The 23478-nt window shown below is 43.3% G+C and overlaps 1 protein-coding gene, 13 non-coding genes and 1 pseudogene across 16 annotated transcripts; 13 read left to right on the top strand and 2 right to left on the bottom strand.

The window, feature by feature from the left end:
- Positions 1 to 436: 436 nt before the first annotated feature.
- Positions 437 to 5857, bottom strand: LOC117852533 (zinc finger CCCH domain-containing protein 13). 3 transcript variants are annotated; one of them, XM_034734653.2, is made up of 10 exons: positions 5555 to 5857; positions 3860 to 3994; positions 3737 to 3770; positions 3142 to 3277; positions 2996 to 3052; positions 2588 to 2685; positions 2403 to 2474; positions 2107 to 2309; positions 1616 to 1812; positions 437 to 786 (listed from the first exon to the last, which is right to left on the bottom strand). In XM_034734653.2, exons 1-10 carry the CDS (start codon positions 5763 to 5765, stop codon positions 751 to 753), a joined length of 1179 nt encoding a protein of 392 aa, XP_034590544.1. In that variant the 5' UTR covers positions 5766 to 5857; the 3' UTR covers positions 437 to 750. The 3 variants fall into 3 exon arrangements, with proteins under 3 accessions (XP_034590544.1, XP_034590546.1, XP_034590545.1); XM_034734655.2 differs by lacking the exon at positions 5555 to 5857 and adding an exon at positions 4113 to 5537; XM_034734654.2 differs by lacking the exon at positions 5555 to 5857 and adding an exon at positions 4107 to 5536.
- Positions 5858 to 20276: 14419 nt separating this feature from the next.
- On the top strand, positions 20277 to 20401 carry LOC117854319 (small nucleolar RNA snoR111). The gene has a single exon (XR_004640248.1). It is a non-coding gene; the product is annotated as a small nucleolar RNA snoR111 (small nucleolar RNA).
- A 72-nt stretch (positions 20402 to 20473) lies between these two features.
- LOC117854326 (small nucleolar RNA snoR134) lies at positions 20474 to 20619 on the top strand. The gene has a single exon (XR_004640255.1). It is a non-coding gene; the product is annotated as a small nucleolar RNA snoR134 (small nucleolar RNA).
- A 58-nt stretch (positions 20620 to 20677) lies between these two features.
- Positions 20678 to 20763, top strand: LOC117854325 (small nucleolar RNA U36a). The gene has a single exon (XR_004640254.1). It is a non-coding gene; the product is annotated as a small nucleolar RNA U36a (small nucleolar RNA).
- Positions 20764 to 20825: 62 nt separating this feature from the next.
- On the top strand, positions 20826 to 20919 carry LOC117854346 (small nucleolar RNA Z223). The gene has a single exon (XR_004640274.1). It is a non-coding gene; the product is annotated as a small nucleolar RNA Z223 (small nucleolar RNA).
- Positions 20920 to 20995: 76 nt separating this feature from the next.
- On the top strand, positions 20996 to 21113 carry LOC117854354 (small nucleolar RNA Z278). The gene has a single exon (XR_004640281.1). It is a non-coding gene; the product is annotated as a small nucleolar RNA Z278 (small nucleolar RNA).
- Positions 21114 to 21225: 112 nt separating this feature from the next.
- On the top strand, positions 21226 to 21330 carry LOC117854310 (small nucleolar RNA snoR97). Its single transcript, XR_004640240.1, has one exon. It is a non-coding gene; the product is annotated as a small nucleolar RNA snoR97 (small nucleolar RNA).
- Positions 21331 to 21596: 266 nt separating this feature from the next.
- LOC117854292 (small nucleolar RNA Z157/R69/R10) lies at positions 21597 to 21690 on the top strand. Its single transcript, XR_004640223.1, has one exon. It is a non-coding gene; the product is annotated as a small nucleolar RNA Z157/R69/R10 (small nucleolar RNA).
- Positions 21691 to 21761: 71 nt separating this feature from the next.
- On the top strand, positions 21762 to 21860 carry LOC117854291 (small nucleolar RNA Z157/R69/R10). Its single transcript, XR_004640222.1, has one exon. It is a non-coding gene; the product is annotated as a small nucleolar RNA Z157/R69/R10 (small nucleolar RNA).
- Positions 21861 to 21940: 80 nt separating this feature from the next.
- Positions 21941 to 22076, top strand: LOC117854316 (small nucleolar RNA snoR80). The gene has a single exon (XR_004640245.1). It is a non-coding gene; the product is annotated as a small nucleolar RNA snoR80 (small nucleolar RNA).
- Positions 22077 to 22249: 173 nt separating this feature from the next.
- On the top strand, positions 22250 to 22340 carry LOC117854358 (small nucleolar RNA R38). The gene has a single exon (XR_004640285.1). It is a non-coding gene; the product is annotated as a small nucleolar RNA R38 (small nucleolar RNA).
- Positions 22341 to 22538: 198 nt separating this feature from the next.
- Positions 22539 to 22914, bottom strand: LOC140222673 (uncharacterized; annotated as a pseudogene).
- On the top strand, positions 22800 to 22900 carry LOC117854339 (small nucleolar RNA R30/Z108). The gene has a single exon (XR_004640267.1). It is a non-coding gene; the product is annotated as a small nucleolar RNA R30/Z108 (small nucleolar RNA).
- Positions 22915 to 23008: 94 nt separating the features above from the next.
- On the top strand, positions 23009 to 23101 carry LOC117854348 (small nucleolar RNA Z223). Its single transcript, XR_004640276.1, has one exon. It is a non-coding gene; the product is annotated as a small nucleolar RNA Z223 (small nucleolar RNA).
- Positions 23102 to 23284: 183 nt separating this feature from the next.
- Positions 23285 to 23367, top strand: LOC117854352 (small nucleolar RNA Z159/U59). The gene has a single exon (XR_004640279.1). It is a non-coding gene; the product is annotated as a small nucleolar RNA Z159/U59 (small nucleolar RNA).
- Positions 23368 to 23478: the final 111 nt, after the last annotated feature.

The raw sequence follows: 23478 nt of genomic DNA, 5'->3' as shown, positions 1-23478 counted from the left end.
GAGCAGCTTGTGGACTCGTGAAGGCCGATGATGGACCTGGCGGTCCCGACCCAGACTCATTCGGCCCATTAAAAAACTGCATTGCGCCGCAAAAGGAAGGAATTGGATAACGATACGCCAGGCCCGTTAAAAGACCAAAGATGCGATCCTCCAGGCCCACTGAGGAACACTGTTCTTGATAGTTTTCTTTTCTTGGAAACTTGGGACAGGGATGAAATGATGCATGAAACATTCAGACATAGTAAATTTATATTTTATTTGAAATCTTGAAGGAATATAATCTCTTCTGAACGTGTTCACCATGCTAAGTTAAACCACTGTGCACAATATGGACTATTATATGATTATATGTAACCAGCATCCATGCAGCGTTTTTATTTTTGTTTTTTATAGAGGAATCATGGATGCATGCTTTGTAACCAGAGGCTGAAACTGGTTAAGACAACATCAGATTTTTCTTTTCTTTTAAATTGAAGACATGGTATTTGAGTAGGATAGTAGCCTCTTGAGGTCTCAGGGAACATAAAAACACAAATTCTACCATCATGCTTACACAAATTCTACCACCATGTACTAATGTTTAGAAGCATCACAATTCGGTCTTTTCACAAGAATAGCTACTGATATGCTGGGCGCCTATTGCCTGAAGCAAACTGCGCAGAAGTTTCCGAAGCTGTTGGACATCAATGTCAACGGTTGAAATTGCTCCATATGGATAAATCTTTGTGAACCACTAACATCACCAGCTTGTTAATCAACATCAACTTCCTCATCATCGCCCTTGTACTGAAGTTAAAATAGAAGGCAGATAATGTCAAGATTATGTTTCAAGAACTGGTGAAGGATAATAAATTAGTTAACTTTCATAACGGATTGACATATTAGAAACAGAAATAGGAGCAGTGACAACTTTCAAACAAATCCTAAAACACCCAGCCACCTGTACGAAGATTAAGTCCTACAATTACATCATCTTGAACAAAATAGACATCTGCTCCTTCACAATTATTCAACAGCAAAGTAAGATCACTGAAAGGATGGCAAGCAGTTCTCCACCATGTTCAAGGGGCAAAAATCACCCTGAGGATGAGCAGCTATACTAGTGGCCTGCCAAATGACAAGGTTGTTCAATGTCCCTGCTGATGTGTATTCCCTCCAATTCCAAATATAGGACCAGACCTGTGCACAAGGATTAAAGTGGGTGGTAGAAGCACTTGCCCTGTTGCCCATTAACCCTAGTATCAGTTATGGTAGATTGGTTGTTGGCATGTGTGCTAAATTAATTGCTGTGTATTTAAGGAGGGTAAAAGATTACTTCTATTGAAGTGTGAAGCAATTTGGAATCAGAGTTGATTATTCTCACCAGAGTAACCATGATAACTAAACAAAGATGAGCTACCCAACTTCATGAATAAATGGAAAATAAATTTTGAATCCCGTGCTGCCCAACTTTTATCAAGGTTTAACCAAGAGCAGCCACCTTTAAAGACTACAGTAACTGTAGGATAATACAGGGCATTAAAGAGAATCGTATAACAACATAATGAAACAACAGTTCATAACATACTGAACAAATGTTTTATAAACAATATTGTAATATGAAAAGATATCTCACCCTGTCTGCAAAAATATTGGTTGAAGAAACAATGTTTCCTTCCTCGCGGTAGTCACCCTCCCCTAATTTCTTCTTCGCTGTAAATGGTTTTGGTATATCAGTTCCCTTGCTATCTTGGACATGTTCTAGAGCATCCTCTGGTCTATAGTTCTCTGATGCTGGGATCATATCATCATCATTGTCTCTCTGTCGCTTCCCTGAAAATAAAAGCAGTTTGAGCATGAAAAGGCATAGGGTCCTAACAAAACCTGTGCACATATATGAGATAGCAATGCCTGTGGGCACGAACAGGAGATATGTCATGTTGTTTGATATAGGCCCTAATAGCTTCCATGCAGACATAAACAACTACAATGATGCCAAACATTTTACCAATAAGAAGGGAAAATAGACAGTAATTAATAACTATGTGACAGGGTTAAGATAGATATGGATAAATAATTTTATTCCAGCATCAAACTAATGTCTCCAAAGATTTCATTAGGTTTTACCAGTTTTTGCTTCTTCACTTGCTGATAGGGCAATAGGTCTTTTCCTCGATGCTGAAACATGATTTTGTCTTTGATCACTTGGTGGGCTCATTTCATATGGATCTTCATTGGCAGTAATACCAGTTGAACCTTGTTCCTTGGTAGAAGGCTTCAAAATATCTGAAGCAAGCAAATCTGCAAACCTCTCAAAGCGAGCTTGAGACCTGCAGACCTCAAATTAGTAAACAGCATTGCAGTAATCTTTCAGACAAAACACAAGTTAAGGTAGATTTGACATATGATTAACAGAAACTTGCCTCTTTAAATCCTCCTTTGCTTTTATATAACGCCCATGTGCTTTGATGAGCTTCTTTGTTTTGGAGGTCATCCTAAATTAAAAAGGAAGCATTATGAAGAAACCAATACTTGGGATCCTCTCTTCTGCTAAAGATGCACACCAACTGATGTGAAAAATAAAAAGTATTTTGTAGAAATAGAAGACCTTTGGCAATCTTCTTTCTCTTTGTTCAATTGCAATTCAAGATCTTCTACTCTGGTACAAAGTTTGCGCTCTTCATCAGTCTTCTTCTCCAATATCGTCTGTGATACAATGAACCAGTTAAAAATTGCAACTTGATGATTAGCGTCATTGCTTAGTCCTCATCCACAGAAATGCATTTGTCTTAATGGATTAATTCAAATGTCTTGTAAATTAGAAACTTTTGAAATTCCCCAACAGTAAAGTTTCAATACAATCATTACAGTTAAGCCAGAACAGATCACCAAAATGAAAAGGAAATTGAACTGATGAAATCTATGCATCAGCATTTCAATTCCTCTGAACATAGTGAAAACTCAGAAGCTTATATGTATTTAATATGTACCACATGCGCCAAAAATCATAACTGACCTCCAGCTTAGATTTATCTTCACGTAACACTTCCATATCGAGATGCATTTGCTTCAGCTGCAGGGTGTATGTAAATATATAAAATGGGTGAGATAGATCCACTTGCACGTTGTGCCAATGAAATGGACTGCATAGTTTAAACTTACCTGTGCTTCACAACCATTTTTCTCATCACTTGTAAAGTATTTTTCATCCTTTTCTCTGTCTTCATTATCAGAAGTTCTGAAACTTTCGGAAGAATTGGTTTTTCCACCATCAGGACTTTTGCTATGCTTTCTCTCGCTGCAAGGTCCACAGGTCAGAAACATAAAAACAAGCAATTTCACAAGGTACTGAATTGCAGAACTAGTATGTGTAACATAGCAGCAAGACCTCCTTGGTAATAACACCCCCCCCCCCAACCCACCCACACCTTCTTCCCCATCACAGTTTCAAATGGGTAATAGATTGGACCCTCCATGGTAGGTTGTGGTTAAACGATAGAATTAACTGATGGAAACCACAAATGTACATTGCAGTTCGCACAGATGAAAACTAAAGGAAATCAGAAAATTAGCAGGAACAAAATCATGATGTCATACGGAGACAGAACAGAAAATTAGCAGGAATTACATAATGATGTCAGACAGACTAGCCCAATGTAATGAATAAATTTATGCAATATACAGTGTTTACTGAATGCACAATAAATTGAACAAAGGGATATGCTGAAACAAATCTCTGAGGATTATTCCTATATACCTCTTCCTGATAGGTGATCTTGAACGGCTAGATTCTGCAAGTAAAATTAGGGAAGAGTTAGAAGACACAACGGACTGTGGTGAATGATTATTTTTATTGGCTGTGCACAGAGAAAGTGATTACCCCTATCTTGAGAACTTGGTTTCCTATCACGAACTGAACGACCCCTGTTATCTCTTTCAGGGGAATACCTCCCACGAGGTGAGTGTCTTCTCTCAGGCCTGACTCCAAAGTCTTGGTCTCTGTAATCTCGCCTCCCTACAAGTTGGTAGGCAAGAAGATTTATGGAGAGAAAGATTATGCTACCAAAGAACAAAAGTTGGATGGAGCTACATAGACACAAGGCAACACAGAAGCCCATTGAGCTTACCACAACCTTGAGCCATATGATTATTCAATGAGCTATTATAAGTATCAGAGGATATTCAATGAGCCATATGGAGGATAGCCATGTATGCCATAAAAAACAGAAGAGCCAAGACAACTAATGAAAGAGGATATAGCAATACATGATTATGAATCATCATTCTCCATTGGAATAGAACCAGTACTTGTAATACCAATCACCTGATTAGCACTTGTAATACCAATCGCCTGATTAGCACTTAGAATACCAATCGCCAAATTAGCACTTGCAATACCAATACACCACTTAAAATTTGATATCATGTTCTGATCATCATGTCGAAAAATCTTCCATAACTTCAATATCACCAAATAAATTTAATTTCACTGTTCATACATTGTCCATATGACTGCCTTGTTCTGAGATAATACTGAAGGACAGGCAAGAACAGAGCCACACAATATAACTTGACACAGCATATTCAAAGGGCGTGTTTCAATGAGCTGTAAAAGCTTCTAAAAACATTGTTAAAGCACATTGACCATAACATGAATCTCACTGAAGATAAAGTGTGTGATATCTTCCATATTAAGTTCTTCTGAGACAGTATAAGCATTCGAGGGGTCATAAATGACTGATTGCCAACTGAAAAACAGGCCAGCAAGAAAATAGGACTGACATCCTCTAGAAGCAGTCAATCTCAACAAATCTGCCAAAGAGACAGCTATCTTGAACGGTAGTAACCAAAATAATAACCAGCAAGAATGCCAAGTTTTTCTGCAATGAAATCAGGCTTGCTGAAGATTTTTGCGTTCTGAAACAGCCAGCATTCAGTTCAAATACTACTTAGAAAAAATAGTATACATGCACCATAAGACAAGAAGATACAAGACGAAGTGAAAAAAGATTCGGGTGCCAAACCATCATAATATTACGCAATTGAAGTGCAGAGTCTCTTGGCCACAAGAAGAAACTACGAACTCTCCGAGTACAATCAGCTACTAACATTTTCCACCCATTTGTGCATCCTCCACAGATGCTCTTGCAAGTTGTTTACAATTATACAATTCTTCCAACAGCTCTGCTCGTGAGACCATATGATTCAGATTCCATTTCTATTTGTCATTCATTGCGGCGCAACCAGCATTCAAACAATGGGCTATGTTTCCAGTCAACAACCAATCATCCCAATACGTAACTCGATTCAATGAACATGCAGAAGGCGCATCTTTCAAGAAGAGCAGAAGGCGCATCTTTCAAGAAGAGCACACTAATCTCTCTTGGATTGAAGCCATCCACATCCATATAAACCTAGATACCACAGATTCGCAGGAAATCCACAATATTTTGGCTATGGCGAAATCACTAGGCAGACAATAAGGCGCTGCAAAGCCTTAAAACGACCAACTAAGCACGGATCGAGAATAAGGGAGTGGTAGTCTGGTAGGGAGGGAGGAGCGCGTGGTGTATACCAGGCCGAGGGCGAGGCTGGAACGAGGCACGGGGAGGCGGCCTCCGGAGCTCAGCCTCGCCGTGGGCGAAGCCGCAGTTGGGGCGGGAGCAGCCGCCCCTGCCCCTCCACAGCGCGCACAGCTTCGTCTTGTACGCCGGGCCGCGGAAGGGAGGAGCGTCCAGCGCATCCGCGCCCCCACCTCTATCCCTCTCCCTCATCCCCTCCCGCATGGTTCCCCGCCGCGGACAGCAACCTGCAACCCCGCGAGACGGCGAGACGGCGGCCGAGGAGACGAACCGAAGACGAATGCGAAGAAGAGAGAAAGGGGAGGGCGAGGACGACGAGGACGACGACGAGGAGGGGAGCCATATAGGCCTAGGCCCATGATGGGACCTGGGACAGGAAACGGCCCAGCTGAGCCCAACGAGAGAATATTCCCAACAAGAAAGACGCTAAGGGTCATCTCATCTCTAATCAGCCCATTGGCCTACTACATGGCTATATGCACCCCATATCGACTTTGTTTGAAACCAGGGTAGTACAAGACGCTATTCAAGATCTGAAAAAAACCACTCCCTCCATCTCAAATTATAGATCGTTTTGACTTTCTAGGTGCATAATTTTTACTATGCACCAGTGTATGTCTAGATTTATAATAATATCTATGAATATTTTTTAGGTGCATAATTAATTATGCATCTCGATATAGTGTATGTCTACATTTATAATAATATCTATAAACCCTTGAAAAGTTAAAATAACCTACAATTTGAAACGGGTAGAGTACGTCCCAAGTGGGCATTACTTACGCGTCCAAATGCAAAAAATGAACAAAACAAGCATGCAGAACCAAATGGGCATTACTTACGCATCCAAATGCACAAAAATGAACAAAACAAGCATAGAACAAAAAAAATGGCGACATCAATGAACATGAACATATAACTGAGAGTGCTTATCATGTGAAAAAACTAACAAAGGTTGAAAACTCATCCAAAAAAGTACTTTAAAATCTTGACTTGAAAATTTTTGAAACTTACCTGGTTCATCCAGAGATATGCTTCTGTCATAAAATTTGAGATTCAAACTTTCCGTGCATATTGTTTGAGGAAAAAAATCACACAAAGATTTTTCTAACCTTGGGAATAGTGCAGGCGTGGCAGTGTACTGAGTACACAAAATAAATAGGCAAAGGTTAGGGAACAAAAACTTTATTCATATTTAATAAAATACAAACACTGGTTCCCTAATACATATGTGCGCTCCATAGCATGTTGTTGGGCAAATCCGACTTGGACGATGTGATCTTCTGGTTCCCGAAGCCTCGAAAGGCTCCCAGTTAATTACCTCTGCAAGTCTAGCTTGCAGAGCATCTCTGATTCCACTGTTGTGGTCGTCGTCTTCAATCTTCGCTTCACGTTCTCCATGCATGTGTAGTGTTGGTGTAGATGTGAACGTCGGCGTCATCCATGACCTTGTCGGTGTCCATGAGACGGTGTAGCGCAGCTGGAGCCTGCTCGGGCCGTCCGGCCTCGTCGATCATGAACGGCAGTGTAGTCGTGGTAGTAGTTGGTCGAGGATGCATGGTCGCGTGTAGCTGGACTGATCGGTGCCGTGGTAGCTTGGTCGTCGAGGTGGAGTAGTCTCAGGTCTTGGGATGTCCCGGCAGGGCCGTGGGAAGCCACGTTCTCCACGATAGCTGGCTTTGGCTTCCGATTGGCAGGTGCACAGGCACATCTTCTTTGCTTGCATATTGTGACAAACTTGCATGTAGCCTAATCATTTTCTCTATTCTTGATTCTCAGTAATTCAATAGAGTTTAATCCGTCATGTTTGAATATTGTGACAAACTAACGTCAAGCACATGTGTCATGTGCATATGCGCCCAAGATTTGTTATTTTCGTTAAATTTCTCAAAAAAAGGAAATTGAATCTCAACTCTTATGATGGCGTACATGTCTATTATGACATGAACTATGTATGTGCCAAAGTTTCAGTCTCTTTCAATACTTGAAAGTACATTGTTTTGGACAACTTTTGTCTTTTTTCACATGATATGCACCCTGCCTCGACTATTCATGAAAATGTCGCTACGTGAGGAAGACAGTTGAGGGCTTGAGGCAAGACAAGAGGAAAAAGGAAAGGTTGCTTCTGCTAACGCGGAAGCAAATAGACGCTCTTGCAATCCTCGTGTCAGAAATACTCATCAATGTTCGCATCATATGTCAAGGCGTGTATCAAATGGTGATCCATCTGAGCATTGCAAAATAGTCTCGTATCACAGGGCAATTCAGGATCCCACGGAAAGAGCCTTAAGTACCATTAGGTTGGATTTTTTAAAAACAAATAATGAGGGTTGGTTTTCTCACTATAATCTTTTCAAATATGTCTATACCAAGATACTCGTAGGTCGTTTGACTCGTATCGTAGCACAATATCGGTAGCTGCAGAGATTCGTGCTAGTTTAAAACTAACAGCCCGGTGTAAGTCATCCTTCTTAAGTTCTTCCCTTATTGTGGTGCATTGTCTTCTCATTTGTCACTACCTTCTTGAGAGCTCCCATCAAATGTTAAACTTTTGGATGAGTTTTAGCCATTGATCCCATTAGAAAGTGGTATGGCACCACTAGTTGCCGACATTGGAACCCACTTAGTGTGCAGAAGAAGGTGGCTTCGTTGGGTTCATGAAATGACCGCTTTATTTATAGTACAAATCGGTTGTGGAATCTTCATAGTCATACGCACATCCCTACCAGATACTACCTGTCGTCGATGAGAGCGTTTCAGTGAATGTTTTCTCTCCTTATGGGACCATAACTCAAACATTTCATTGTTTCATTTTGCTTCCTCGTGTCGCTGTCACCACCCCCTCCGCCGCCAAACACCATGTCAATGCCTTTGTCACCGTCAACTTCACCGTGCCTCCACATTGTCGATCATTCCTACTACCCATGACCATGCCTCTCCTCACCGTCCCTTCGTTAGGCAGACGATAGCAGTGACACTACATTAGATTTCACTGGTAGAGAATTGGCCTTTAGTCCCGGTTGGTAGGGTGCATATCTCTCGGATATCCATCCAGGATAAACCAACCGGGACAAAAGGGGGGTCTTTAGTCCCGGTTGGGAAATCCCAACCGGGACTAAAGGGTTACCCTTTAGTCCCGGCTGGATTCCAATCGGGACTAAATGGCGCCTGCATGGCACTGTGGCACCTGAATTTTTCATGCATGCATCACGTATACGTAGTACCGCGGCCCTTTTAATTTGTTAACCTTTAGTAGTTGAGATTTTTTTAGAACGAAATCAACTAGTATTTAAACGAATGGGATTTGTAATTATACAATTACTATATATATACACAATCCTTATACACAATTCATATACACAATTCAACTAGCTTAGTACAAATCGATCATAATTAGCGCGTATTATATATACAAATAAATTAAAGTATCTGTCTACAATCTTCCCGTCGTGGTGTTGCTGATCGGAGTGTCTAATTGTCGTCCATCGTAATAAAATTCTCCTTTTGGATTTACCACCTCGTCCATTATGAATCCAATTAGACCTTCACATATTGCCGCTACTCTTTCTTCCTTCAAGAGTCCTTGTTGAATATTTAACTTCTATAATTTGGAAATTTGTGAATGTTACACGAACAAATACATATAAGGAGCTAGAAAATAATTAACTAGTAATAGTTTTATTTTACGTACTTTAAAGTTGTGCGGCGTCATCTTCGGTCCCTTGGGTCCCATAAAACTGTGCATGTGCTCACAGATGTAGTAGCCACATAGATTATTCTCGGGTTCCTGTCTTAAGCACTTCAGTGCGAAAAAAATAAGTTATGAAATATTCGTGTTATACAATGTAATAAATGTGCAGACTTCATACGTACCGGGAAGTCTGTGTTCCATGTAAGTTTTTCTTTGAATAGACCTTTGTGTGTCCTTATGAATTATTTCCATGCGCTGCGGATTAGAATAATGAATGATATAGTGTAACGGGGATAAAATTTAGGAAATAAACTTTTGCATAGAGATAAAGGTCCAGAATTATTACAAGCCTAGCATGTCTTGCACTTCTTGGTAGTCCACCGGATCTTTACTTAACGAAACGAAGACAGTGACGTGGCTTCTTTCAGGCTCAATTATAATAAGGATCCAGTGGAAGCTGCGTGCGTAAAATGTTCATGCATATTAGAGCTAACTAACATATAGAGATAAGGAAAAAGACATCGAAAGTAGACGGTATACACACACTTACTTGAAGTTGTATGGAAGTAGTATGAAATCCTTGAATGTTTGTTTGTCTAGGAAATTGTATACTTCCGCAAAGGTTTTTTTCGGCGCTAATTGTATCCGTTGTTGGTTAACTACAGATGGATCCATGAAGCCTACATGTAGGTACGCCTCTCGGCGGCATGCCTGAATTAGCATCCTACATGAAATGGAAGATGAAGTTAGTACGGTGACGCACGCCAAAATTTACATGTAGAGATAAACGAACACTTACAGAACCCAAGCGCTGATCAGAGAGACATCCAGAGCATCATGATGGTACACTTCGTATATATCCTTGAAGTCTAGCCACAGCACTTTCTCTCCTTCACCGTGAAAATCTATCGATTTTACCTTCATGCCGATCATCTCCCTCGAGTCGGCGGATGCCATCATGTACCATTGATGGAATGCGTACATCTTTGTTGATAGCTTCCGTACCAATGAAGGCTTTAGTAGTCCTAGACCTGTTTCTTCCATGAACTTCAATACATTTGCTTGTTCATCCAAGGGCATTGCTTTTACCCGTTGAACATCTTTTTTTGATAAATGGCTGAGGTAGGGGACAGGACCGCTGGAAGATTACTTTTCTTTCCTTTTATCCTTTTCATCAGCCTTTACTAAAGCACGTTCATAGTTTGACAAGAGTGGTATCCTTTTCTTGGCTCCTTCTTCCATCCTGATAAAAAAATTTAAATCTCGCCGACTTACTGGCGGTGGCTCCATCTCCCTTGCTTTTTTTTCTTCGGCTTGTTTCTTGAACCACTCACTGGCCTCTCGTTGGATTTCTGCCCACTGTTTCGCATGAGACATTGCCTCCCAGCGTTCCTTACGAGTCACTTCAGGCTCCTTTATTTTCTTCTTTCTCTGTCTTTGCTTGGGAGGCGGTGCTCGTGGCTTCTTTAGTGGTGGTGCAGGTTCCTTCAAGGGGGCCGCTCTTGGTGCCGGCGACGGTGATCGGGGAGGGGTGTTGTTATTGTCGTCGTCGCTCCCAGCACCAGGATGTGGTGGAGATGGAGACTTTGATATAGATGGAAGGGACGGTCCTGGAGCAGGAGATGACGGTCTCGAGGTATGAGGAGAAGGTCGCTGCTGGGGATCTACGGGGAGCGGTCTTGAGCTCTGAGGAGATGGCTCCGTGCCGGGAATAATGATGTAGCGTTTTCGCCATAGAATGATCCCATGAAACGCATCTGCCAATGTCTTTTCCCCGTCGCCTCCTGGGAAGTCGAGCTCTAGACCTTCATACTGGCTATCAACTATTTGCTCTACGCAGACGCTGGCGTAGCCTGGTGGAATTTCCATGCCATGACTGCTCTGCCCCGCCAGGGTTGCTAACGCACTCCCGTACGCTACCTGTACATATAGAAAAAGTAAACAAGTTGAACTCCGATCTCGAGGCCTGGATCAATTGACAAGATTGCATAAATATTATGTATAAGTATACCTTAATAGTGAGGTTGCCGACCAGTGCATGCAGCTCACATGAGGTCCGTTGTGTGATGGCATCCACGGGGAACCGTTGCTCCTCCACGGGTAACCTGGGCGTCTGCGCATCGAGGACCCCTGTAGAAGCACAACTGCTCAAGAGGCGTTGAGAAGGGCTGGCGGTGTTAGTAACCGGCAATGCTCCAGATTGGGTCAACTCCGCAACTGCGTGGGCCACCCGCCGATTGATTTCATCCATCATTCTTTGTTCTTGTGTCTGCACTTTAGATTCTAGCATCTGCTGCCAGCTCTCCTCGATCTGTTCCTTTCTTCGCTTCCGGCTTCTGTACGAGGCGCTGTCGCCTCGGAAAGCAAACTTCCACGGAACCACCCCGAACCCTCGGCAACGTCCTAGGTGCTCTGGATTACCGAGGCCAATGTGAGCTCATCATTTTCTCAGTCCACCTTCAACCTCCCAGCCTTAGAATCTTCAATGTTCTTCACAAGATGTTCGGCCTTCTCACGTATTGTGTCATTAAAAATCAACATCCCATCCTCTTGGCTTAGGGAGCCTCCATGAGCGTAGTACCAATTTTTTGATCGTTCGGGCCATTTAATAGTTGCAGGTACGATTCCCCGTTCGATCAGATCTTGTTCCATCTTCCTCCACTTGGGAATTGCTGAGCCATACCCACCTCGCCCAAATGATGGTGGTAGCCCTTCTGACTAGCATTTGTTGTGTTGGTCGTGATCTTTTTCACACTGTCTTCACTCCTCTTATATTCAACAAATGCATCCCAGTGGTCCCTCAACTTTGACCACGCGTTGAAGTCTGGAGTTCGACCCTTCTTAATGTAGTGGGTATCCAGCATATTTTCGAATGTCTGGAATTTAGTAGCCATCTTCTTAAGCGTCCACGCTTTGACATCCTTCTCACTATATCCTTCGGGGAATGTGAAATGTCTCTTCACGTCTTCCCACAGCATATTCTTTTCTGTCTCCGGGAGGGCGTACGGATTAGTGCTTCTGCCCTTCCATTCTCTGATGCTGATAGGCACGTTGTCCCGGACGATTGCCCCGATCTGACTCATGTACTTCTTTGCTACTTTCTTGGAAGCAACCGGCCTGCCCTCTTCTGTCACTTCCGTGATGACAAGCCTCCCTTCCATCACCTTTGTACGACCTCGGGTCTTCTGCCCTTGCGTCGATCCGGAGGGCTAACAGTTCAAGATTTGTTAATTAGTACGTAGTAGTAACGGTGGCATGAAACAATACAAGAATGGTTATATATACCTCGCCGGAACCTTCCGCCACGGCAAGTTGTTGCTGCGGTTGTTGCTCTTCATTCCCATCGGTGTATGATAGTGGAACGTTGTCGCCACTACCATCACCAGCGATTATCTGCTCCATGATATACCTTGCGGTCTCATCGTCTGCCATTTCAACTATTGATTGAAACATACATGGAATCATACATGATAGTCATACATGTATATAATGAAATCATAAAATAACATGAATCCTACAAAGTCCGGAATATTTATACAAATTTCTACGAATTTATACGAATTTCTACGAATTTCTAGCAATAACCACATGCGGTGCCTAGGTTGTGACGGCGGCGGTGAGGGCGGCGGAGGCGGGGACGGTTCCCTGGAACCACGGGCGGTGCCTAGGTTGTGACGGTGGCGGTCAGGGCGGCGGTACGGCGTAGGCGGGGACGGTTCCCCGGAACCACAGGCGGTGCCTACTAGGTTGTGACGGTGGCGGTCACGGCGGCGGGACGGCGGAGGGGACACATATACAAAAATCTAACTTTAAAAAAATCTAACTTAAAAATATAACTTAAAAATCTAACTTAACAATCTAACTAAAAAATCTAACTTAAAAATATAACTTAATTTTCTAACTTAACAATCATACTTAAAAATCTATCATAAAAATATAACTTAATTTTCTAACTTAAAAAAAAAGGCCCTCCCGGTGCCAGTGCCGGCCGGCGCGGCGGCGGACCTCTCGCGCGCGGTCGTCGACGGTGGCCGGGGCGACAAGGTGGCCGGGTCGGCGGGACGGCGGCGGCCGGTGCGGCGAGGACGGCGGCCGAGGCGACGACGACGAGCCACCAAGGAGCGCGGGACGGCGTAGGCGGGACAGCGACGAGGCGGCGACGAGACGGCGACGAGAATGGAGCCGGTGGCCGGAGGCGACGAGGTGGGGGCCGGGCGCGACGGACGAGGAGGATCGAGGCGGGCTGGTCGGGGCGATGGAGGACGACGATGTCTGGGCGCGGTCGGCGGCGGGATGACGACAACCGGCGCAATGGGCGCGGAGCAGAACGCGCGGGACTTGGCGAAAATTTTGCTAAGTGTAACTGGCGGGGGTAGAAGGGGAGTACAGTGCCTTTTAACCCCCCCTTTTATCCCGGTTGGTGACGGGACCCGGAACAAAAGGGTGCGTCCGTTGCAACCGGGATAAAAGGGTACGTTCGGGCGGGAGACGAAACGTACCCTTTTATCCCGGTTGCCGTTTGCAACCGGGATAAAAGGGGGGCCTTTTGTCCTGGTTGCTGTTAGCACCCGAGACAAAAGGTCTTTTTTCCTATTTTTCTTCTCCCGCCTGTTTTTGGGAAATTGATTTTATTTTATCTTTTCACTGCATTTCAGGATGAAAAACAAAACCTTCACAGATTTTGTATATGCAAAAATATATTTAATTAACGAGTAAATTTACAATAACTATGAATTAATCATTAATTCAATACCAGTTCATTTAGCCTCTAAAATATTTATTTTACTGCATTGCTGTGATCAAGAAAATTATTCAATTAAATAATTTCAATGCGCAGAAAAATCCATGTTTGTATGTGGTTAACATTGTTCATGTTTATCTAAAAAATCTTCACCTAACAAATTTAAGAACATATGAAATCATACATAGGGTAAATTACAAATTGTATCAATTAATACACAAAGGTCATGTACATTTAACGCATTACAATACAACGTTGTAAAATTTCTTCTTCACAAAAGTTCCTTGATCATGATCGCGGCGTAAGTACGGAGCCTCTTCTTTGGATAGCAGGATGCTTGGATCAACTTCAACGGCGAATGGAGGCATGTCATCAAACTGATCATAATCATCTGATTGGTCTGTTTTATCCTCGACTCCCACGATTTTTTTTTACCTGGAATAACTATGTGGCACTTTGGCTCCAATGTCTCTTCTGGATTCCTCTTGGGTTTGCTACACATGTCCTTCACATAGAACACCTGATGCACATCATTGGCAAGTACGAATGGATCATCACTGTATCCAGTCTTGCTCAGATCTACTATTGTCATTCCGTACTGATCTTTGGTGACGGCAGTTAGCTTCACCCAATTGCAAACAAATAGAGGGATGTACAGCGGTCCGTATTCGAGTTCCCATATCTCCTGTATGAAACCATAATACGACTCCTTGCTATTATTTCTGTCCATGGCATCTATGCGGACACCACTATTCTGGTTCGTGCTTTTCTGGTCCTGGGCTCTCGTGTAAAATGTGTAACCATTTATCTCATAGCCTTGGAATTTGACGATTGTGCTAGTAGGTGCCCTAGCTAACCAGGCAAGCTGTGGGTGAATCTCAGAGTTACCCATAAGTTGTTGGCGCAACCAGGAGGGAAAAGTTTACATGTGATGACGGGTAAGCCAAGCATCGGATTTGGTCGGGTTTTGGAAGCTACCATCTGCCTGTGCTGCTCGATATACGGAGACACAAAGGATGACTGTTGTAGAACAGTGTAGTGTGCCTTGTCGAACAAATCAGTATCATTGCTCAAACTTAATTTCCTTCCAAGGGTGCCCAATCCTCGGAGCCTCCCCTCGTGGCGTCATGTTGGAACCCCAATCGAGTCAATTGAATCAATAAAATCAACACAAAACTCGATCACCTCCTCTGTTCCATATCCCTTGGCGATGCTTCCTTCTGGATGGGCACGATTAAAAACATAGTTTTTTAGGATTGCCATGAACCTCTCGAAAGGCCACATATTGTGCAGGTATACAGGTCCGAGAATACCAATCTCTTTTACTAGGTGAACCAGTAAGTGTGTCATAATATTGAAGAAGGATGGTGGAAATAACAACTCAAAACTGACAAGAAATTGCACCATATCGTTCTATAGCTTTGATAGCTTGGATGGATCGATTGCCTTCTGCAAAATCGCATTGAGAAACGCGCATAGCTTTACGAGCGGCAACCGGACATTTTCTGGTAGAACACCCCTCAGTGCAACCGGAAGCAACTGGGTCATCAACATGTGGCAGTCACGAGCCTTGAGATTTGTAAACTTATTTTGTTTCATATTTATTATTCCCTTTATATTCGAGGAGTATCCAGACGGGACCTTCATACTATTCAAGCATTCAAACATGCTATCCTTCTCTTCCTTGCTGAGAGTGTAACTGGCAGGACGTGAGTAGTGCTGTCCATTATCTCTCTTTTCTGGATGTAGGTCATCTCGTTGCCCCATGGCTTTCAGGTCCTGTCGTGCTTCCAATGTATCTTTTGAGGTTCCATAAACACCCATGAAGCCTAGCATGTTCACGCAAAGATTCTTCGTCAGGTGCATCACGTCTATTGTGTTGCGAACCTCTAGGATTTCCCAATAAGGTAGCTCCCAAAATATTGACTTTTTCTTCCACATGGGTGCATGTCGGTTATCGTCGTTCGGAACAGGTTGGCTACCAAGTCCCTTTCCAAAGACTAAATTTACATCCTTCATCATCTCGAACACACGCTTTCCATTACGGTGTGCAGGTTTTTACGATTGTCTAGCACCCCTTTGAAATGTATCCCGCTCTTTCTCAGCTGGTGGTGAGCAGGGAGAAATCGACGATGACCCATATAGACGACCTTCTTACAGTGCTTCAAGTACATGCTGTCCGTGTCGTCTAAACAGTGGGTGCATGCCCGATATTCCTTATTTGTCTATCCTGAAAGGTTACTCAATGCAGGCCAATCGTTGATGGTTACGAACAACAATGCTTGTAGATTAAAGATCTCTTGTCTATCCTCATCCCACACACGTACACCTTCTTCCTTCCAGAGCTGTAAAAGGTTATCAACCAACGGCCTTAGTTACACGTCAATGTTGTTGCCGGGTTGTTTTGGGCCTTGGATAAGCGCCGGCATCATAATGAACTTCCGCTTCATGCACAGTTAAGGAGGAAGGTTAAACATATAAAGGGTCACAGGCCAAGTACTATGACCACTACTCAACTCACCGAATGGATTGAATCCATCAGTGCTTAACCCAAACCTTATGTTCCTTGCTTCACTTTCAAAGTCTGGGAATGTTCTATCAATTGATCTCCACTGTGCCCCATCTGCGGGGTGTCTCAGCATCTCATCTTCCTTACGGTCTTCTTTGTGCCATCGCATCAACTTAGCATTCGCCTTGTTCCTGAACAAGCGCTTCAAGCGTGGTATTATAGCGAAATACCACATCACCTTCGCAGGACCTCTCTTCTTGGGAGACTGCCCCTCGACATCACCAGGATCATCTCGCCTGATCTTATACCGCAGGGCTTCGCAGACGGGACAAGCATCCAATTTCTCGTATTCATCACCACGATAGAGGATACAGTCATTAGGGCATGCGTGTATCTTCTGAACATCCAATCCGAGAGGGCAAATAATCTGTTTAGCTTCATATGTTGTGGACGGTAATTCATTATTCTCGGGGAGAATCTTCTTAACAATGTTCAACATCCCCTGAAATGTCTTATCGGACACACCATTTTTTGCCTTCCATTGCACACATTCTAGTGTCGTACCTAGTTTTTTATGGCCCTGCTGGCAACCTGGGTACAACAATTTTTGGCGATCATCTATCATGCGCTGCAACTTTGCTGCTTCCTTCTCAGTTTCACAATCTCTGTATGCATCTCGTATCACCTGACCAAGGTCATCAGTAGGGCCATTTTCTGCAAACTCATCTTCATCAGCCTCGCCCATTGTAGTACCTGCAAAAGCTTGGCCTGCAACCTAGTCCGGAATGGTGTCATCTTCCTCCTCCTACTCGCCATCTTCCATTACAACCCCTAGTTCATCGTGCTTGGTCCAAACCAAATAGTTATGCATGAAACCGTATTTAAACAAGTGGCTGTGAATAGTACCCCAGGAATCCTTTGAATACTCCTTCTTATTATTGCATTGGAAGCATGGACAACATACGAACCCATTCTCTGGCTTGTTCGTTTTTGCCACTTCGAGAAATTAATGCAAGCCATCAATAAACATCTTGCTCCGCCTGTCTGCATTATACATCCATTGCCGGTCCATCTGCATCGTATTACGCATGAAAATGGATTACACTTGATAATGGATTACGCGTGAAAATCGATTAAAGATACAAACAACATGGTACAATACAACAACATGAAGATCCAAATACACATATTTAAATTAAAGTCTCAAATAACATGATACAATACAACAAGCCATCGACTGGTTATTATCAAGGAGGACTTTAAGCATCCTTGGACGGTGAAGACGAAGGTTCCGCTGACCCAACCTCATCCTTAGGTTTATTTGTGCCGCCTGAAACGGTAGTACTAAGTGGATGTGAAACACCCGGGACTCAGGGTGGAGCATAACGACCACCAAAAGGAGGTTCCTGACCCGCGGCAACAGCTTCTTCATGATGTTGCTGCAAATAACGAAGCATTGCTTTTTCCAGCGCGCTCTTTTTCTTCGGCTTATGTTGAGGGCCAACTATGATTGGAACCTTGCCGAAATAGGAACCACGATCGCCCCCACCATCGCCACTTCCTCCAGTAGCAGAAGCTATCTATGTACAAAAATTATTACCTTAACACTGCATAAGTTGTTGAACTTGAAGACCGTGATCATCTTGCGAGGATGTCCTCAACTGGGCGGCACCGCACTTCGTCATGAAAGAGGTTAGATGCTACGGAAAAGGGGACACGGTCACGATGTCCGTATCCACTCTTTCTCGTAGAATCGACCCTCCTTCGTGACATACGTTGCTGCTCGGCGGAGAACATCCTTCGCGAGATGACCACGGTATGCAAGTTCAACAAGTATGGATTTGAAAAACCTTATTGAATTTGATAAGTTCAACAAGTAGCAGAAGTCATCTATGTACAAAAATTGTTTCCTTACCACTACAGAAGTTGTTGAACTTGAAGACCGTGATCATTTCGCGAGGATGTCCTCAACTGGGCGGCACCGCACTTCGTCATGAAAGAGGTTAGATGCTACGGAAAAGGGGACACGGTCACGATGTCCGTATCCACTCTTTCTCGTAGAATCGAACCTCCTTCTTGACATACGTTGCTGCTCGGCGGAGAACATCGTAGCAGAAATGAACACGGTATGCAAGTTCAACAAGTATGGATTTAAAAAACCATATTGAATTTGATAAGATAAACCGTCTAGACAAGGTAGCATCATTTTTAAACCACTGCAATAATGCATACTATATATGACACATCAATCTCCTCACATTCTAGCTCAAAATACCTCTCCATTTTTCTACTTCATCATCACATTCTAGCAAATAATATTTCCATCTCCAAAGCATAAATCAAAGCATAACACGAGGATGAAGTAGCAAACCTTCGCAATACTTGTATTGGCCGAGTGAAATTTCCATGAAAATGAGGGAAAAAACTTCGGGCAGCACCTCCCTTGCTTGCTTCGGCACCACCGGAGAGTAGGTGAAGCTCAGCTCTCTCTGTCAATGTGCTGGACTGGCTCGGGCTGGAGGAGGAAGAAAGTCCTCTGTCTTGGCCGTATATAATGGGGATGAGTTTTTATCCCGGTTAAAAACTCCAATCGAGACAAAAAGGAACACCTTTTGTCCCGGTTGAAAGTTTAGTCCCGGTTGAAGGCTCCAACCGGGATAAAAGGGTGTCGCCACCGACACCACCCCACTAGAACACCTTTAGTCCCGGTTGCAATTACCAACCGGGAGTAAATCTTCCCTCCATTTTTGCCTACCGTGGCACACCCCCTTTTGTCCCGGGCCAACTTTAAACCAGGACAAAAGGGGGCGGATCGAAAGCCAATTCTCTACTATTGTTTCATTGGAGTTAACAAGGATAACACGTTTTACTCACCTCTCATTCTCTCAAAGCCTTCCTTTCTTTGTGTAGATTGAATTTCGCGTCATATTTCGTGTCCCTTTTATCCCGGTTGGAGCCTCCAACCGGGACTAAACTTTTTATCCCGGTTGGTGCCTCCAACCGGGATAAAAGGGTGCCGCCACCGACACCACCCCACTAGAACACCTTTAGTCCCGGTTGCAATTATCAACCGGGAGTAAATCTCCCCTCCATTTTTGCCTACCGTGACGCACCCCCTTTTGTCCCGGACCAACTTTAAACCGGGACAAAAGGGGGCGGATCGAAAGCCAATTCTCTACTACTGTTTCATTAGAGTTAACAAGGATAACACGTTTTACTCACCTCTCATTCTCTCAAAGCCTTCCTTTCTTTGTGTAAATTGAATTTCGCGTCATATTTGTTTGCTGGAATTGAAGTATTCAACTCGTGATGTTCCAAAAAAAGTACCCGAGTCATCTAAAAGCATCTCTAGTAAACGAGCCCATCCAATACGAGCTGCAGCCTTGGCGAGCTTCTGCAGAACTGAGCTCGAGCCTGGCTGTCGGCTCGGCCCGTCGGCCGAATATCTGGCTCAGCTCGAGCTTGAGGTGACAGGCTCCGTTCGAGCTCGGCTCGCACTACTCCCTTCGCCGATGCGGAGGCTATAAACACCCAACCCATCCACTCTTTCCCCTCCAGCCAGCCCTCCTAGGGTTCCCAGAACCAGGCCGCCGCCGCCGCCGCCGCCGCCGCAGCCACCGCTGCCGCAGCCACCGCCGCCTGCCCGCCTCCATCATCATCGCCGCTTCGTTGAAGCTCGCACTCATTGTCCGCCCCGCAGTCTGCCTTTTTTATCTTTCTCGCAGTTGTTTAGCATCGTCTCGATTTGTTACTCGCTGTGGTCCTCTCTCGTTCATTCCGGCGGCGGCACGAACTCTTCGTGCGCGCTGCCCACGCGAGGAGGGGATAGATCAACGCGTCAAGAAATCGTTTCAGTTGCCATGACTCCAGTAGGCAATATGATTGTTGCTTGACCACAGTTTTGTCCTCATTTAGTTCGCCTCTGTTATTTGTTTTAATCTCGCTTGCGATTTAAGGTCCTAGATCTGTTTCTGCACGGTGCTAACCCCGGGCTTGTCGGATTAATACTTCTTGAAGAAGGAAGCCCCAATGCCTGTGCTAGATCCACTATGCCATTCAGTGTTGCAGGCTATGACAAATCTTGTGATTGGTCTGTGTCAAAGCAATGGATACAGTTGTCCATACAGTTCATGTTCAGATCTTTATGATTTTTATTCACTGTTTCTTATGTTTGATGGCAGTGATTTGACACTACCCGCGCTTCTGATGCAATACGTGAAGCAAAGGGAAAAATAATGGTTGAATTTCTTAATATGAGCCATCTAGAAATCATCCCATTGTATTAGTTATTTCTGCATCGTCATCATTTTGCTCATGTGATTGATTTGGCAGTGATGATACAAACCTTCAGCTTACAACGCCAGTTCTGCTTCTGAGAATTCATGATAGATAAAGCTGATTCATATCTGAGCCTTGATCTCTTGCATGTTTGTGCACATTCATACTCTGCTTTAGGACTCATTTATGCTTTAGCCATACCTTGCATACCATTGGCCATTGATGAAATCGCCCAATGTTTGGAGGCTGCAATTGGCCCCAAGTTCCTGCTTGTCAGGAAGAACCTACTTGGGGCTGGTGCACTCGCATGACAACACTGGGCGATCCTGAGGTCTTTGATGCTATGTCTAAATGCATTTGTTAGTGTAATCGCATAGTTTCATTGATCTTCTGTTGCAACAATGATGCTGAGTTTTGTGCCGAGTTTAACTATCCTCGCGCAAGTTATTTCTGATTTGCGCAGAGGCTGAAAAACTCGGAAAGTGTGTGTTGTCATCAGCTTCGTCTCTTTGTTACTGTGAGATGGGAGTTAAATAACAGCACGACATAGTCTACTTCAGTGAAAACTGTGGACCTAGTTTTCTTTGCAACAAAAATCAACATTTCAGCTTTCTGAAACCTGGAAACCTAGGGAATTTAGTCCTACAAATAGCACAGGTCTATTCACCAAGTTAGCCAAAGTGCAAAATACATGCCCCATCCATAATGTGTCTCTGAAAGCCTGAGGCTACTAGCCCTTGTGTTATTCTCTCTGAGTTGCATCACGGACTAGATTTGTATTTTTTTTAATTCTGTGGTTACATTTGTTGATTTGAGATTGGAGCAGTGATGAGCACTTCTTGTGGACTAGAGTTTCTGATACTGCCTTTTAGTATTTGACGACCAAACCCTTGGCTGTCTGAGCTCTGAAATCTCAACTCAACCTTTAGTTTATTTAATTTATGTCGTTTTTTACTTCCTGATGCAATAGTTGACCTGATATTTTGAGTGGTGATGAACAATTGTGTTTTGGATAGTTTCTGATACGGCTTCTTTGTGGTAGTCGTTGAAGACCAAACCCTTGGCTGTCTGAACTCAAATCTCACAGTCCACTAATGCCTTTATAACTTTATCATCTTTAGTAAGGTTTCTATTTATTCCTTTTGTAAGATGCGTCCATTACCAATTCTGGAGGATGATTTCGTTCCTCTCGGTATAATGGCTTGAACGCAACATGCAATTCTCCTGATGTGTGGTTATATCCTGATTGGTGGTGTTGTTGGTGCCAATCCAATCCTGGAAAGGCTACGTACATTCTCATGTAAGATTGATCATATCCCCATGTGTTTTGTGGGATCTAAATGATGTGAAACTTTGAAGGTGAAAGTGCCCAATCTTGATTATTACGGTTTACCATGATAGTTCTTTCATATTGAATAGGAAGATCTGATATAGTCCATGAACTTGCACTTTTTGTGCCATTGATCTGTTGATGTGGATGATGATAACACAAGTAAAATACAGTTATCCCTGTCTGACTCCTTCATAAGGGTGCTGATAATACTTTAATCTGACACACATGCATGTTCAATGTAAATGATTGTTTTTCTAGTCCATTTTCTTTTTGTAGGAGCAACATTTACAGATTATTATATTACTGTGGTGTTGTTGGATCATGGCATTTGATATCACCATGGTTGTGGAATAGGAGGCCCATCACACCTTAACTTTTTGCTGCCCATTTGCATGTACATGATGGCCAATTTGATCAGATTTGACTCAGACAACTCGGTAAATTTCAAGCTCAACGGACCAATCTACATCTCTCTCTAAATACTAAATATTGAGATTGATCCATATGTTGACTATCCTCCTGATTACTGGACTGAGCCATATGAATTCCGAATGATCCATATGTTGACTATCCTCCTGATTACTGGACTGAGCCATATGAATTCTGAATTCTCTTTCAATTCTGGTCACTCTCTTCAACTGTGTTTTTTTGTTTCTTTTGTTTACATTTATTTTTACATTGGATGGTGTTGTTGCCATGAGGACAAACACGCTCCCTCTTCTGAAGACATTTGAGGATGCTTGCTGGCAGAATCGAACCAATTAACCTTATTGCCATCACTGAGCAACCAAGGGTCTCCATCCCCCCTTTTTCTTTGCTGTTTCTCTCTTTTCACGTTCAGCAATCTTGGATGCTAATCAAGCAACTAGCCAGGTTGGCTTCTTCTATGTGATTGAGTTGGTAGTGATGATCCAACCTTTCAGCTTAAAATGCAGTTTTGCTTCTGAGAATTCGTACCAGATAAAGCTGGTATTGGTCTCATGTTTTTCGCACCCCTTGGTTGCTTTAGATTGTAATGTTTCTCCTAAACTATGCATCTTATTGGCCTACCATCCCCATAAGACAATTCAGGCTATTTCATTCTGCTACAGACAACTTTTTTTTATCATGTTATGTCTCTTTGTTCAGCATTGGCTTGGTTTTGGATTTGCTTGCTTTGATAGATAGACAGTTCTCCGATGATGATAAAAAATACTTTCGTTCTTCTGAAGTTGCAATGTGGAAGAACAATTTGGAGACCTGAACTGAGGAGACTCTTACTCAATCTGTTTTTTCCCTTCTTTTTTTTCTTTTTTTTTGATTTTTGATTGATGTGGAAGAATCTGAGTTCTTGGAGGTCCCTGTGAAGATTTGTGATGAAGTAGT

This window comes from Setaria viridis, chromosome 4 (assembly GCF_005286985.2).
Source record: "Setaria viridis chromosome 4, Setaria_viridis_v4.0, whole genome shotgun sequence".
Classification (NCBI taxonomy): domain Eukaryota; kingdom Viridiplantae; phylum Streptophyta; class Magnoliopsida; order Poales; family Poaceae; genus Setaria; species Setaria viridis.
Note: the sequence above shows the minus strand (reverse complement) of the source record. Positions and strands in the feature narration are given on the sequence as shown.

Excerpts from the sequence above, each read along its gene's own strand:
- LOC117852533 (XM_034734653.2), bottom strand. The coding sequence starts at position 5,765 with ATGCGGGAGGGGATGAGGGAGAGGGATAGAGGTGGGGGCGCGGATGCG. Across the intron at positions 3,995-5,554 it reads CCAGCCTCGCCCTCGGCCTG|GGAGGCGAGATTACAGAGAC; the intron begins GTATACACCACG and ends ACCAACTTGTAG. Across the intron at positions 2,686-2,995 it reads AAGATAAATCTAAGCTGGAG|ACGATATTGGAGAAGAAGAC; the intron begins GTCAGTTATGAT and ends ATTGTATCACAG.